This window comes from Pan troglodytes, chromosome 13 (assembly GCF_028858775.2).
Source record: "Pan troglodytes isolate AG18354 chromosome 13, NHGRI_mPanTro3-v2.0_pri, whole genome shotgun sequence".
Taxonomy (NCBI): Eukaryota; Metazoa; Chordata; class Mammalia; order Primates; family Hominidae; genus Pan; species Pan troglodytes.
Genome location: NC_072411.2, coordinates 42438426 through 42454138, shown reverse-complemented (window position 1 = coordinate 42454138; position 15713 = coordinate 42438426). Strand labels below are relative to the sequence as shown.

The 15713-nt window shown below is 34.5% G+C and overlaps 1 protein-coding gene across 1 annotated transcript in view; it reads left to right on the top strand.

Annotated features, from left to right (window-relative positions):
- LRP1B (LDL receptor related protein 1B) overlaps positions 1-15713 on the top strand; it is a 1946873-nt gene that overhangs the window by 1777570 nt on the left and 153590 nt on the right. Inside the window, exon 70 of the mRNA XM_063790432.1 lies at positions 11688-11804. Coding sequence (XP_063646502.1) covers positions 11688-11804 — 117 coding nt within the window. The remainder of the gene's footprint in view (positions 1-11687; positions 11805-15713) is intronic.

Here is a 15713-nt window from a genome sequence, read left to right as displayed (position 1 = left end):
TAATTCAAAGTAAAATGAACACATGGACACAGGGAAGGGAACAACACACACTGGAGCCTGTTGGGGGTTGGGGAGAGGGGAGGGGAGAGCATTGGAACATTAGGAAAAATAGCTAATGCATGCTGGGCTTAATACCTAGGTGATGGGTTGATAGGTGCAGCAAATCACAATGGCACACGTGTACCTGTGCAACAGACCTGCACATCCTGCACGTGTACCCCAGAACTTAAAAATAAAGATTAGAAAAAATGTTAAAAAAGTAATTTTATAGACTTGATAATTAAAAATAAAAGCAGATAATAAAATCAAGCATATTTTTGTTTAAAACACTCTAGAGGTCTTCTAATCTTCCATATATCTCAGATGGGGAATCTGGTACCCCACAGCATTTCAGTGTCTTCTATGATTCTAATACTCTGTGACCTTGAGCAAGTCACCAATACTTGTTATTTGCTTGTAAAATGAATGGGATGCTTTACAAAGTTATAGTAATATCTATTCACTTAAAACAATGAGGTGGTGAATGTAAGGGACCTAAATCAGTGCTGACAACCAAAATCTCAGAAATCACCGCTAAATCACTTAACTCATGTAACCAAACACCACCTGTTCCCCCAAACCTATTGAAGTAAAAAATAATAAAATGAAATAAATACCTGTGTTCTTCCTCCAAAATTAACACAACTTGATGATAAAGGTGACAGTACAATTCACATCTTTTAATTTTTCAGATACTATTTATTAACTAGCTATTACATAGTGTTTACTATTACTTAACTCTTACTAGTTACTATTTGTTTTACCAGATATTAACTTAATGCTGTATGTATTTCCCTTCAGTTTTTAGTAAACTGAGGCACAAAGAAGATAAATAATCACCCTCTGTTATATGTTAATTGGAGCCAGAACTAGGATTCGAACCAAGTTCCGCCTTTAACTTTTGGGCTGTTTCTACCTTGCTTCATCGCCTCACTCCAAATCAAAGTCTGAATCTCTCCATCCAAAAATATAAAGTGAATTGAGCAATTGTATGGTGGTTCTGATCAGGATCAGACAAGCTAGACAAATATAATCAAATATCTATTTTAAGATATTTTAGTAGATTCAACTTTTAATGTATTTACTTTGCTTTTAAAATAAAACATAGAATAAATAGTAGGAAAAATAAAAGAGGCTTATTTTGTTTGTCTCTCAGCTGGTTGAAGGAGCTTAAGTGGAATTGCTATCTGTAACAGGAGCTCAAGGATGACTCTGAAGACCTCTCTATCCCTCTATGTTATCGAGATTTATGTTATGCCTCTGTACTTGTGGTTCACAAATGCAAATTTGTTTGTACAACATTACTGTACAATTTGTCAATACTGCAGGCTGATGAAAAGAGAATGATGAATGGAATAGCAGGGGTTTTGAAGATGACCTAGAGTATATTGGCAAAAGATGAGAGTGTAACTACTTTCCCCTTCCTCCCCACTCACTTCATAACCATAAAGTTACAACACAAATTTCTAAATGAGAAAAAAAAATCACAAATTCTTGTCAAGTGCGATAGATGGCATTACAGAATGTAATATGACACTTGCTAAAACTGCATAATGTGAATTCAAAAAATTTCCACTGAATATTACATTGCATTGACATGCAATTTTTAAAATGTCATTATTGGAGCCTCTACAGAGCTAGCTTATTATAGATTCACCTCTTTATAAAGAAAGTATGTCATTGGCAATTTGTTTTGCTTTATAAGCCTTTCTCTATCTGGAAGAATAACATAAAAGTTTTGAAAAATAACAATTCAGAAACAAAACAGAAGTGGTTGGCTCTCACTGGGATAAGCTGCAGCTGGCACTGTTATTCTTAACTGCTGGTGCGTCCACATAACCTGTCCACTTTCCCTAGAACAGGTTGTCCCTGTAAGTGCTCATTGAGGAATATTACCCTGATGGATGAGAAGTAACATGAAATTAATTTTCAGATTCACCAAACACTTTACAAAGTAGGTTAACCTGCAGCTTTCCAGATAATCAATATCACTAAATGCTATAATAGTATATGTCATGTAGACACTATGCTAAAACAAAGGTGGCTGTACCAGCTCCTGTGGAAGCATGGGTTTGTGAATCCCTTTTTAAAATAAAACTGATTCTGACTCTTCTGGCAGTAAATGACTGCATTACTCAGGTAATTATAAACCAATGAGATAGCCTGGGAATTATGTAAGTAGCACATACAGATAACAACATTACTATTAAGAGTCTGTAATATTTTAAGCAATAAAAATTGCAAAGTGTTCCCATTAGTCAGGATTTGTCTGCAAATTACAGAAATCCAACGCAAACTAGTGGTAAAATGGAATTTCAGTCTTGATTACAAGGAGTGGATAGAGTAGATGTGGGGCAGAATTTGTATCCAAGTATTCACGTATAGTCATTAGATACCAATCTCATTTTTTTCTCCATTTATAAGTATGTCTACTCTGTTGGTGTCTTCTGAGACACCAGTTCTTAAAATGGCCCCTAGAAATATGAGGTTATGATACTTAGAATCTCAATGGGAGAAAAATAATCTCTTTCAAAATCTATAGGCATGACCTCAAACAACTTTCATTGACCTTCCTGGGTTATCGACAGAAACTTCTAATTGCCTGTTTCTATACCATTTTACTTTTGCTTTCTCCTTAGACACAGAACTTTACCTCTTAGCTTGACATATTGCTATCTAGAAGTTATCACATTTTCCAGCTTCTCTTGTGTTGTCATGTGACTAAGTTTTGACCACTGAGATAGAAGCAGAATGTTATGTGGGACTTCCAAGAAAATGGTTCAAGGGTAGTTTTCTCAACATGGAAGGGCTTCTTCCTTTGCCCTTCTGTCCCTTTTCCTCTGGCCTTCAAAGTTATGTCTTGAGCTCTAGCAGTCACGGGTGGTGGAGCAGAAAGATAGAAGTGTCAGTTCCTGAGGACATCACCTGGCCACCATACAATCCCTGTACTGCCTCCTCAGTGCCTCTCTAATGTAAAAGCATAATGATTGATCACATTTCAGCAGTAAATTACAATGGACCAACTGTGCTCTAGGGCAGTAGACAGTACGCCACCCTAGGTCAGGCCGTCCTCCCTTGTGGTAGTGGAAGTAGGAATCCAGAATTAACGGCTTCACCAGGTATGAGAACAGTAGTTTCAAAAAACAAAACAAAAATGAAAGCTGATTAAAACAATAAGAATGTTATATATTTACTAAGTGCGTATGCACCAAAAAACAAACAAACAAAAAAAAAACATATGTGCCAGTAAACCCTACGGGCTACAGAAAAGGAGACAGAGAATATGTTCTCCTCACATCTGTTACCACTTTGGGTGAACTTGTAATCAGTCAAGGAGATTTAGTACATTTGCAAAACAGCATGTATAGTTATTTGTTTCCTTATAATGTAAAAAGAGATGTTGAGGAGTGTTTAAAATGAGAGAACAGAATTGTATAAGGTTGATTTAAAAAGAGAAAATAATGACTTCTCTATAAAAGGTCATGCTTTGATAGTTAAGAGATGGTTAACCTGCCTCCCAAGAGAAGATGAGGTCTTCTACAAAAGAAAGTTTGCCAGTTCTAACTCCATACTTCTGACTCCATAATGTTATAATCTGGAAATCAAAGGAACAAGGAGCTGCCATGATTGAAGCTTAACTTCATTGTTCCCATAGTTCTTTTCACCTCATTATTTCCATTACTATATTTATTTATTTATTTATTTATTTATTTATTGGTAACCAACATTACTACCTGTTACCCAACTATTTGTAATTATCATGTTTCCTGAAATAGAAGATAGAAAATGGTAACTACAAAAGAACAGTAGCAAGAAGGACAAAACTTTGTATTTCCAATATCTCTTAATCCCCAAATTAAAGTCCTCTTCCTAATTTTACTCTAAAATGGTTTTATGCATTATATTTTCAAACTAATAGCAAACTTAAAAGGAACAAAACAATTTTTCTGGTCAGCTGAATAAAACACATGGCTGACTTACAAGTGGTATTTCATTTTCTAAACAACTAAAACATCAATAGTGAAACAGTATATAATTTCAATTTGTTTAGGTAGCTACTGATTCATTATTTTGTGACATATTTAATAAACAAAAAATTACATATATACACAACAGGCTTTATTTCACATATTCATTGAAGAACTGACAGTGTTTCCCCCAATAATGTAATGTATTTATCTTGACCTCTGCCACAAAGCTAAAAAAAAAAAAAAAAAAAAAAAAAATGTAGAATGGGAAACTTAGACTCCATCTCTACAAAAAATAAAATAAATTAGCCAGGCTTGGTGGTGTGTGCGTAGTCCAGGCTACTTGGGAAGCTGAGGTGGGAGGATCACTTGAGTCCAGGAGGTCGAGGTTGCAGTGAGCTATGATTGCACCACTGCATTCCAGCCTGGGTGACAGAGCAAAATACTGTCTCTGAAAAAAAAAAAAAAGTTATATATGAAAGGCCTACATACAACATTTTAATTGTTAGATATTAGTGGAAAAACTTTGTGGTGTATGTTTATTTAGAATGTTTTCAGGAGGAAATAAAAAGTGGTACAGAAAACACGAAAGCATGAAAACATCCTTAAATTCACAGATTCAAACCTTTGGCACTCTTGAAGAAGATGCATCTTTAGACAATTTGTATCCTATATTCTGAATCACATGTATTATAGTTAGGCTATATAGGAAAGCACTGGTCTCTACTAAAAGTACAAAAATTAGCCGGGTGTGGTAGCACATGCCTGTAGTCCCAGCTACTTGGGAGGCTGAGGCAAGAGAATTGCTTGAATTCAGGAGGTAGAGGTTGCAGTGGGCTGAGATCATGTCACTGCACTCCAGCCTGGGTGACAGAGCAAGATCCCGTCTCCAGAAAAAAAAAAAAAAAGATTGCATTCTTTTGAATCCTTGCACTGATCACACAATTTAGTCTAGGTCATTGAATCTGCATTTTTACATAAACAATAGGGCAGAGAAAGCAATCAGATATGCATTTGTCTCAGGTGAACAGAGGGATGATCTTCTGTCCCCTGCACCTGTGAAGATAAACGCAGCGTTTAGATTGCCAGGTTGAAATGCAACAGAACTGTTTTAGGGTAAATATCTTGAGGTTCACAAGGAATTTCCTTGTGAGCAAATTGTGAGGGAGGTATGCAGTGTAAAAAAAAAAAATTGTAGCTGTGTTATTTAAGAATGAAATGAAAGAGGAAGACAGGTTTGCCTGATGTAATTCTCAGCTTGACTTTTCCCTTGTCTTAGTGATTTTAGGGTCCTGAGATTTATTTTCCTTTCACATGTGTAAATATCCCTCTTTTATTACCATTTAAGAGACTGAATCTCAGAGCAGTTCAATCATTTGCCCAATGCTACATGCTGAAACAAGGAAGTAGCAACTTGAATCCAGACAGTCTCACTCCAGCCATGGTGTGTTTCCCATTACTTTGGGATACATGCAAAATCTTGAGAATACTTTAAAACTTGCATGATTGATGAGCATAAATAATAGAATAATTCTGTTTCATTTTAATTATGAAATAGAATAAAAACATGGTAGCCTCAAATGTCAAATAAATCTCTAGGAAAAAAATATATGTACTTTGTATGTACTTTTTTTTGCTATTACTTATAGTTAATTAGTATAAAGCATTTAAATTCTGGAGCTTAAATTCTGAGGCTCTAAGGAAGTTTGTTTTTGTTTTTGTTTTGTTTTGTTTTACAGGCAATTCTCTGTAATTCATACCACCTTCCCATTCTGATAATACCTAAGTATTCAGGGACTAAATGAACAATATTTTATCATGGTGTAATTGGGTTTTTTAAAACTCCTTGCAATTCTAATAGCAAGGTAATTTTAATTAAAACAAAATGAAGTACACAGATCTTATTCAGTTTGCTGAGTTTCTTCTACAGTATACAACGTGTAACAGACACCCAAAACAAGATACAGAAACTTTTCTTCTACCCAGATACTTCCCTGATGCTCCTTTCAATCAATTCTCCCAACACTCCTCTTCACATCCACTAATTCTTATATCACCATGGATTGGTTCTGTTTGTGTTTGGATTTTATATACATAGATATGGTAGCCATTATTTTGCTTGTGACTTTTTCATTTGCATAATGCTGTCAAATATTGTTTAACGCTGTCAAAAATATTTTTGACTTATTGTATGTTAAGAATTTAGTTTTTTTATTCTTGGGTAATATTCAATGTTATGAATATATTCCAATTTGAATGATTTTAGTAGTTAATAGTTATGATAAGTTTGTTTACCATAATCAGAAAGGTTATAGCAATAACATGTCTCATACAAATTAGTTTTATAAATATTTACTTTTATTTTTATTGGGTGAATACCTACAAGAAAAATTGCTGAGTCACATGGTAGATATATTTACCTTTATGAAAACCAGCAAGAGAGTCTAGGTCTTCCATATTCTCATAAAAATTAGATATGCCCTTTTTGATTTGAGTAATTCCAGTAGATATGTAGTGTTATCTCATTGTAGTTTTCATTTGCATTAGCTTGATGACTAATGATTTCGAGAACCTTTATTTGCTACTCAAATGTGTGTGTGTGTGTGTGTGTGTGTGTGTGAAGTTTCTATTCAAGTGTTTTGCCAACAAATGAGTAGGATGTGTAAGAATTTTTATATATTCTGGATAATTCCTTTCTAAGATATATATGTGATAAATCTCTTTAACGATATGTCCCTCATCTATTCAGTTGGTTAATGGTGTCTTTTAAAGACCAAAACATTTTAATTGTGTTGAAGTCTAATTTATCATTTGTTTATTTTACTGTGAATGCTTTTTTTCAATGCCTGTCCAAGTAACCCTTGTCTTTTCCAACATTATAAGAGTATTTTCCTATATTCTAGAAATTTTACATTATGTTTATACTTTCAGATTGCTTTTTTATGTATGTCATGGGATGGAGATTTATGTTTTTTATAGAGATGACCACTTGTTTTAGCAATATTTGTTTTAAAAGACTTGCCTTTCTTCATCAAATTGACTAGAGGCCTTTACTGAAACTCAGTTGACCATATGTACATTATTATTTTTTCATTCATTTTGTCCAATAGCACATTCTGTTGATTACTGTAGCTTTATAGTAAGTCTTACAACCAAGTACTGTAAATTCTCCAGCTCAATTTTTCTTTTTCAAGAAATGTTTGATTATTCTACAACCTTTGCATTTCCATTTTTTTTTCTGTTTGTTTGTTTTTTACATAGAGTCTCACTCTTGTCACCTAGGCTGGAGTGCGACAGCACGGCACAGCTCACTGCAACCTCTGCCTCCCGGGCTCAAGTGATTCTCCTGCCTCAGCTTCCCAAGTAGCTGGGACTGCAGGCAGATGCCACCACACCCGGCTAATTTTCATATTTTTTAGTAGAGACGGGGTTTCAATCAGTTGGGCAGGCTGGTCTTGAACTCCTTACCTCATGATCTGCCAGCCTCAACCTCCTAAAATGCTGGGATTACTGGTGTGAACCACCACCACGTCCAGCCTTTTCCATGTAATTTTACAACAATCTTATCTGTTTCTTCAAGAAAATCTTGCTGTAATTTGACAGTGATTAAACCAATTATATGAATATATATATATAAAACTATATATATATATAACTATATATATATAAAACTTTGGAAAAAATGAACATTTTAAACAACATTTTCAGTTTTCTAATCCATAAACATGATATGTATCTGCATTTCTTAGGCATTATTCAATTTTTCTCAGCAATGTTTTATAGTCTTCAGTATAAAAATCATATATAAATTTTGCTAGATTTATTCATAGGCATTTTTTTCATTGATACCATTGTTAGTTTGTTTCATTTTTGTTTATTGCTAACATATAAAAATACAATTAAATTTATATATTGATCTATATTTTATTACCTTCTTAAATTTACTTATTACTTGCAGTAGTTAGTAGATTCCTTTGGGTCTAAAGAGAAACTTAAATTCCATTCCCACTGTTGTTTTTTATTTCACTTCTCCACGTCTTGCTCCCAGAGGCATCCCTAGTGCTAGATTTTTGAATCCCTTTTCAGAAATATCCCATCCATATACAAACACCAATAATATTACATTATATACTACATATAATTTTCCTATTTAAAGGTCTCTCATCTTACCTTTCTGGGAGGATCAAATTTATTACCAGTACCACATATATTATGTGATAATATGCTTAAAATGAAAGCAAGTTTCTAAATACTATATTTGTTTTCTCCATACTTATAATACTTGAAAAAGGGATTAATGAGATATTTGAATGCTATTTAACAGTATAAATTAATGTAAAACATTACATATTGTGAGCATTTTATATTAATTACTCTGGAGGTAATATAACATGGAAATATATATGTTCTGTTTTATATCAGTTTTTTGAGCCAGTGATTTTTAATTTTGGTTTCTCATTGGAATCATAGACTAGCTTCAGTGAATACTGATGGTTGGATCCCACCCCAGAGAGTCTGATTTTATTGATTTGATATGGGATATGGTTTGGGCAAAGAGATATTTTAAAGTTCCCCAAGTGATTTTAATGTGTAACCAATTTCAGAACTGATGTTTTAGGCCTTACTCATACAGTTCCCCCTCTAAAATGTGTCTCTTTGTGTGCGTGTGTGCACCTCAAGGGAGGTTTGAAGTGCAGAACAATGCTATGTAGTTTGTAATTGTTACAAGTAATTTCATGGATCAAAAAAGTTAAATAACTTGGAAACATAAAATTTGTATAACCTTACATAAGGCAACTAATGTTTCCTGCATTACTCTTTCTTCATGCCCCAAAAGGAAATTTTAGCAATGAACTCTAACTTGTTTTTGTTAAGAAATAGGTGCAGGTATTTTTAAACACAAACTATGATGCAAATGTTTAAATATAGAAAAAATACAAAATGGATTTAGGAAAAGAAATAAAAAACCTATTAAATTGATTGTCATTACCAAATATTAACCTTTGGCAGTCAAGGAGAATTGTTGTGCTGAGAGTCAGTGCTATAAAACTGGATTACATGGGCTATTTTTCTGGTCCAGTCTGATCTTTCTTATTTTCTTATATCCTAACATTTTAAGACATTATTTAAAAATAGTACAAGCAGGCCAGGCATGGTGGCTCACGCCTGTAATCCCAACACGTTGGGAGGCCGAGACTGGCAGATCACCTGAGGTCAGGAGTTCACGACCAGCCTGGCCTACATGGCGAAACCCTGTCTCTACTAAAAATACAAAAATTAGCCGGGTGTGGTGGCGCACGCCTGTAATCCCAGCTACTCGGGAGGCTGAGGCAGGAGAATCACTTGAACTCAGGAAGCGGAGGTTGCAGTGAGCCAAGATCATGCCACTGCACTCCAGCCTGCGGGATAGAGCAAGACTCCATCTCCAGGAAAAAAAAAAAAAAGTACAAGCAACACATGCAAGGAGTAAATAAGACTAATGTTTACACTTGGAACAGTATTTTTAGAGTTTATTATAACTGGCAAATAAAATAGACATCCAAATTGTTCAGTACAAAACCTCATATTTTCAGTGGCCATTCAATCTAACATATTTCCTGATTGACTGAGGTGTGTAGAATGTAACATTAGAAATTCTGCAAAATTTAGGCCAAATTTTAAACCTAAAGTTAAATATAACACAAAGTGGACATAATATAAAGCAGAAAACATTGCACCTGACATTCTGAATAATTATTAGCAGGCAGGAAGAAAAGGAGGAAGGGAAATTCAGGCAATACTTTAAAAAAAAAAATAGAAAAATGCATTTGAAATCTATCAATCATAAGAATTTCTCTGGCCGGGCGCGGTGGCTCACGCCTGTAATCCCAGCACTTTGGGAGGCCGAGGCGGGCGGATCACGAGGTCAGGAGATCGAGACCATCCTGGCTAACACGGTGAAACCCCGTCTCTACTAAAAATACAAAAAATTAGCCGGGCGTGGTGGCGGGCGCCTGTAGTCCCCGCTACTCGGGAGGCTGAGGCAGGAGAATGGCGTGAACCCGGGAGGCGGAGCTTGCAGTGAGCCGAGATTGCGCCACTGCAGTCCAGCCTGGGCGACAGAGCGAGACTCCGTCTCAAAAAAAAAAAAAAAAAGAATTTCTCTAATAAAATGTTGCTGAAGCTGGAGCTGGATATAAATTCCTACTTTTCCATTTAACATATTTGTAAGATTGGAGAAATTATTTAAATGTTTTGAGAGTTATTTTCCTCATATGTTTAAATAAATATAACAATACTTTAAAATATTATGAGGATTGGGTGTGATTCTGTGTATGAAAATGCTTAGCAAAGAGGCTGGATCCTCAATAGATGCTCAGTATTTAATTTTCATAAGTATACCTAAGTCACTTTTGCTTTCTTAATGTTATTTAAGTCTGAATTCTGTAAGTTGCATTTCGAAGTAAAGCACAAAACCACCACCAATAACTTACCCACTCCTTTAGCTAATTTGTTTTACTAGTCTGAGACTGGAAGAACTTCACTATCCATCTCTAGTACGGCTGATAAGGAGTTGATCTAAGTACATGAAAGGGAAATGTGTTCTAAATTGTGTATTGTATTAAGGCTTATAATTTTATCATTTTAGTGTTACTTAATTCATAATTTTGATACTTTAGAACCTTGCTATTCAGTGTGCTTCATAGACAAAAGGCAATATTATTGCCAGCCAGCTCATCAGAAACCCAGACCTACTGAATCCCAATTTCCATTATAGCAAAATTCCCAAATGACTTATATGTATGCACATTAAGGTTTAATGGAGCACTGTTTTAGCTATGCATAGTTCAATATTACTCTTTAAATACATATGATTTAAATTTTAAATAAATTCTTATTACATGCATTCTGATTCTGGCTGATATAGATGTAAGTTACATTTGTTGTAAAAAGCGCTAGATCAGGAGTAGAAGCACACTTCTTTTATATTGGCTGTGCCATTTAATAATAGTGAAAATTTATTAAGTTCCTAAATTTCCAAAAGTTTTTATTTCACCATCTGTAAAGTGAAAGGCTAGTTAATACTTTCCTGGTACTCAGTGCAATTGTTTAAAGGTTCATGTGAGATGGCACATAATTAATGTTCAAACTCTGTACACATGTGAAGCTTTATTATAACCTATGAGTTTATGAGTGGGCAGTGGACAGGATTTAGAAAGAACAACTAATCACAGATCAATTACGAATAAGAGCTCCTTAGGGAGAAAGACAAGATGACAACCACAGAATATGATTAATAACCATATATTTTGTTGCTTCATAGAAGAAATACAGGGTGGATAAGAGAGGAAGTGTCCTAAAGGAAAGGACAACCTCCCGAAGTGCTGGGATTACAGGCGTGAGCCACCATGCCCGGCCAATTTTGATTTTTTAAAAACTGATTTGTGTTGACTTTGCTTGGATGGTCCAATCGGTTTCTTACCGATTAGCTCGCGGTGAAAGCATGAACAGTAACAACATAAAACAAGACAAAAAATATATATTTTCCTCAGCACTTGCCCTCGATTTTTCCTAAGGATGCTTCTTAGTAACTGAATTAAGGAAACATTATATGCCATGGATTTGGCATGGCAGTGAGGACACTGTGAGGGAAGTCTTCATGGAAATCTACAATGCAAACTCTGGTTCTTTCCATTACAGATAAAAAGACTTGTGGACCTCATGAATTCCAGTGTAAAAACAACAACTGTATTCCCGATCACTGGCGGTGTGATAGCCAAAATGACTGCAGTGATAATTCAGATGAAGAAAACTGTAGTAAGTAACTCTTGCCTAATAAAGTTTTGAGCTTGACAGCCCATTCAATAAGCAGGATGGCAATTTTTAGTTCTGTTAAGGTATAAATTTGAACCTGTCTTATGGCTCACATTTTTATGCATATATTCACATTTGGACAAGAATATTCAGACTACCTGAATCTCAAATGGTAGAATTATTGAAATGCTTATCCTAAGAGTTATTTTGTTACAGTTCTCACAACTGGTATGAAAGTATCATGAGGTTTAATGCAACCCATTAGTATGCAATGAAGGAAACCCTTGATGCAAGTTCACACAATGAGCTGAATGATGTGGAGTCACTACAAAACATCTCATTCTTTAACAAATGGTATTCATTTCATTTCAGTCTCAAATCCTTTTACACTATAAATTCGCCCATGAGCATATTTCAGTGAAATATCACTTATTCTCTCTACAGTAGTCAACACCTTATATATTCAGGATGCATTTCTCTGAAAATAGAATAACACTATTGTTATCATCTGTCTTCTCCATTTTATATAATAAATTTAAAAATAATAATTCTCCCAAAATTTTACTTTCTGAAGAGTATGGCAGTTATATAAAATTGTGACAGTATCTCCTGATTGTAGCATTTATTTCAGAATATATATATGTATTCTTTGAGAGAAGGTCTCACCCTGTTGCTCAGGCTGGAGAGCAGTGGCATGATCATGACTCACTGCCGCCTTGATCTCCCAGGATCAGGTGATCCTCCCACCTCAACCTTCCAGCTGGGACTACGGAAGCATGCCACCACACCTGGCTAGTTTTCTTTATTATTTGTAGAGATGGGATCTTGCCATGTTGTGCAGGCTGATCTCTAACTCTTGGGCCCATGCAATAAACCCTGGCCTCCCAAAGTGTGGGGATGACAGGCGTGAGCTGCCACACTCGGCCTGAATGTATTTCTTATTGGCACTTTTATACACTGTCATTTAAACAAAGAAATCTATACAAGCATGTTTAAAATAAGATAATAATCAAATTCCATTTATTAAATATTTATATCTGGTACTTCCAAGAAGACTTGATGCAGATTAGTAACGATAATGTCTATTCTTGCAGACATCTCATTGGACTAAGAGCATTCATTTCCCCAGAGGCAGAAGACTAAATCTACATAGGAATATGTTATATTAAAGCATATAATTAGTAGAGTGATAGCCTGAATAAACCACTTGGATATTTGCCTTGCAAAATACCAACTAATGTTTTGGATAACTTTCAAAACTTAATCAGACCTTTCTTTGGGAATGAAGTATATTAAGCATGAAATCTCTGGATTATTGTGATTACAGAATACCCTGAATATAGAAACTTTTATAACTCCCTCTTTACATACATATCTTCTAACAGGTCACAGTCTTTAGAAAGATAAAGAGCATTGCAGAGAGTCAATAGAGTTTTAGATTTCTTTAATCACCAGTTTTTAAAAACTATATATGGAAGTTCTCTGATCCACTTAATGATTAAAATAAAATTCTGACGGGGTGGAGCTGGTAGGGATAGAAGCATAAATACAAAAAATCCCACAATTATGCATATACTTTCTGCTTATTTATGAAACAGAACTTATCTACTTAGCTTTTTTTTTTGATATATTTGGTGTTAATCATCTATGAGGTAACTGAGAGCAAATGCCTTATAATGGAAGGATGTTGAAAGCAGAAGAAGGTGGATGAGAGGCCAACTCTGTAGACATGTCTTGGAGAATGTTTTTCATGGTGTGGTTGAATCTATGTGAGAAGCTAGCCTACTGCTATAGTAAGAAAAGCAGGAGAAGAAGGAAGGGCTCGCCTGCTTCTGAGTCTGCTGCGGTTTTCTAAGCAGCTGAGTATCATTGTACTGACATCTAAAAGTCAGCCTTTGGCACAAGAAAGCAACGAGAAAGAACATTGACTCTCACTTGTCACTGTGGAAACTCAGTGATAAATCACTGTAGCCACAGTGCCCTTAAGAAAAAGCAGGGGAAGTGGTTGCAATATCAAGCATTCCAGTATAAAATACCCAATTATGTGTGGTTCTCTTTTAGTTTCTGTTCACTCTGAGCTTGTCGACTAAGACATGTAATATTGATGAAGTTGCAGAGGAGAGATGACAGTGAACAAGAATGAAGTATTTTACAGTTGTAATATGGAAGAGTAGTAGGCATATACGGGACAAGTATAAGAGTACGTTTACATTTTACACATGTAAGAGGAATGTCAGAGTATGTTAGGGCAAATATCAAAGTATATTAACATGTTTTGAACATGTAAGAGGATGGATCCAGGGATCTAGATAATTGAATAGGGCTTGAAGATACTATTTTGAATAGGCCAGAAAAATGGGAAGGTTTCAACATTGACAATGCCAGTCGTTCTACACAGGCAGAAATTTAATCAATAAAGAACGAGAAAAGAATTCAATTATATCTTTGGGGAGCACCAAAATATTAGTCATATAGAAACAAGCCTTAGAAAAAAAATACTATTGCTGTACTAAAATCTATCAAGATATTTGCAATTGTTATCTATGAAAATAATTGTAAACACACACACACACACACAGATGCACATCACTGTCCTAATACATTAGGGCTGTGGTATATGTTGTCCTATTTTCTAAATATTATTGATCAATGTTATGAACTTTGATTTACATTTGGCAGTTATTGTAGCTATTATTAAGTAGTGAAACATATCACAGACATATAAATCAACCTGTATCACCATGTGTTGCTTAACAGTGGGGATACATTTTGAGAAATTTGTCACTAGGCAATTTTGTCATTGTGTGAACGACATCAAGTGTACTTACACAAACATAGATGGTACAGACTACTAGACACCTAAACTATATGGTTCAGCTAATTGCTTGTAGGCTAAAAACCTATACAGCATGTTACTGTACTGAATACTATAGGGAATTGTAACACCATGGTATGTATTTCCCTATCAACATTTAAAAAGTACAGTAAAAATATTATAATTTATGGCACCACCACTGTATGTTGTTGGAAATGTTATTATGTAACACATAACTGTAGTTGAAAAATAACAGCAACGTAATTTAAAGTCACTTTTGGACTTCTTTGTTTATGAATCTGATTTCATGCATTTACTTTTTAAATTGTGTTGGAGATAGTCCAGTGATAGATATGGGAAGAGTTCAAATAGTAGTGGGGCAATTAACTGCCAACTACATTTTAAATTTAATATGCTTTCTATATTTTTATATATACATAGGATAATTAGTTCATTGTCATTTTATCATCCTCTGTTTATCATTTCCCTCATTAAGTGTTCAGCAGAGACACTTTGCTTCAACAATTATTTCTGCTCTTCAAAACAAGAAAATCTCATTGTCATTGGAGTTATTTTGTAATCCGGATCAGAGGTTTGGAAATAATTGAGAAATCTCAACATATCTATAATATCTTTATCAACAAAAAATAAAATATGTCATATATGCCATCTAAGTTACTGATTTATGAAATAAATTACTTTATAGCCTTACATTATTAAGAAGTAACTAAAAATCCAATGGATTTTAAAATAACAAGTAATTAAAAATTAAGGTTTACATAGAGACAAGCTGCTTCTGCCTTATTTGAATTTCTAGTACTTTCACACTGAATTTCTATCAGAAGATTATTTGTATAGAGTATAAGTTATACTAATTGTATTCTAAAAATTCTTGTCAAATGCTAACATCGACATTCATATAACTTTTGAACTTATCACTAAGAGTTTTTAAGATAGTAGAGAAACTGAAGTCCAAAAGTCTTTCTGCTCTGCCATTAACTCTATGGTTTTGAAAGCCACTTTTATTTCCTGAACATAATTTTCTACAGTTTTGTGTAAGCTGAATTCCAAAGCTCTTTTCAGTTCTGTGGTTGTAT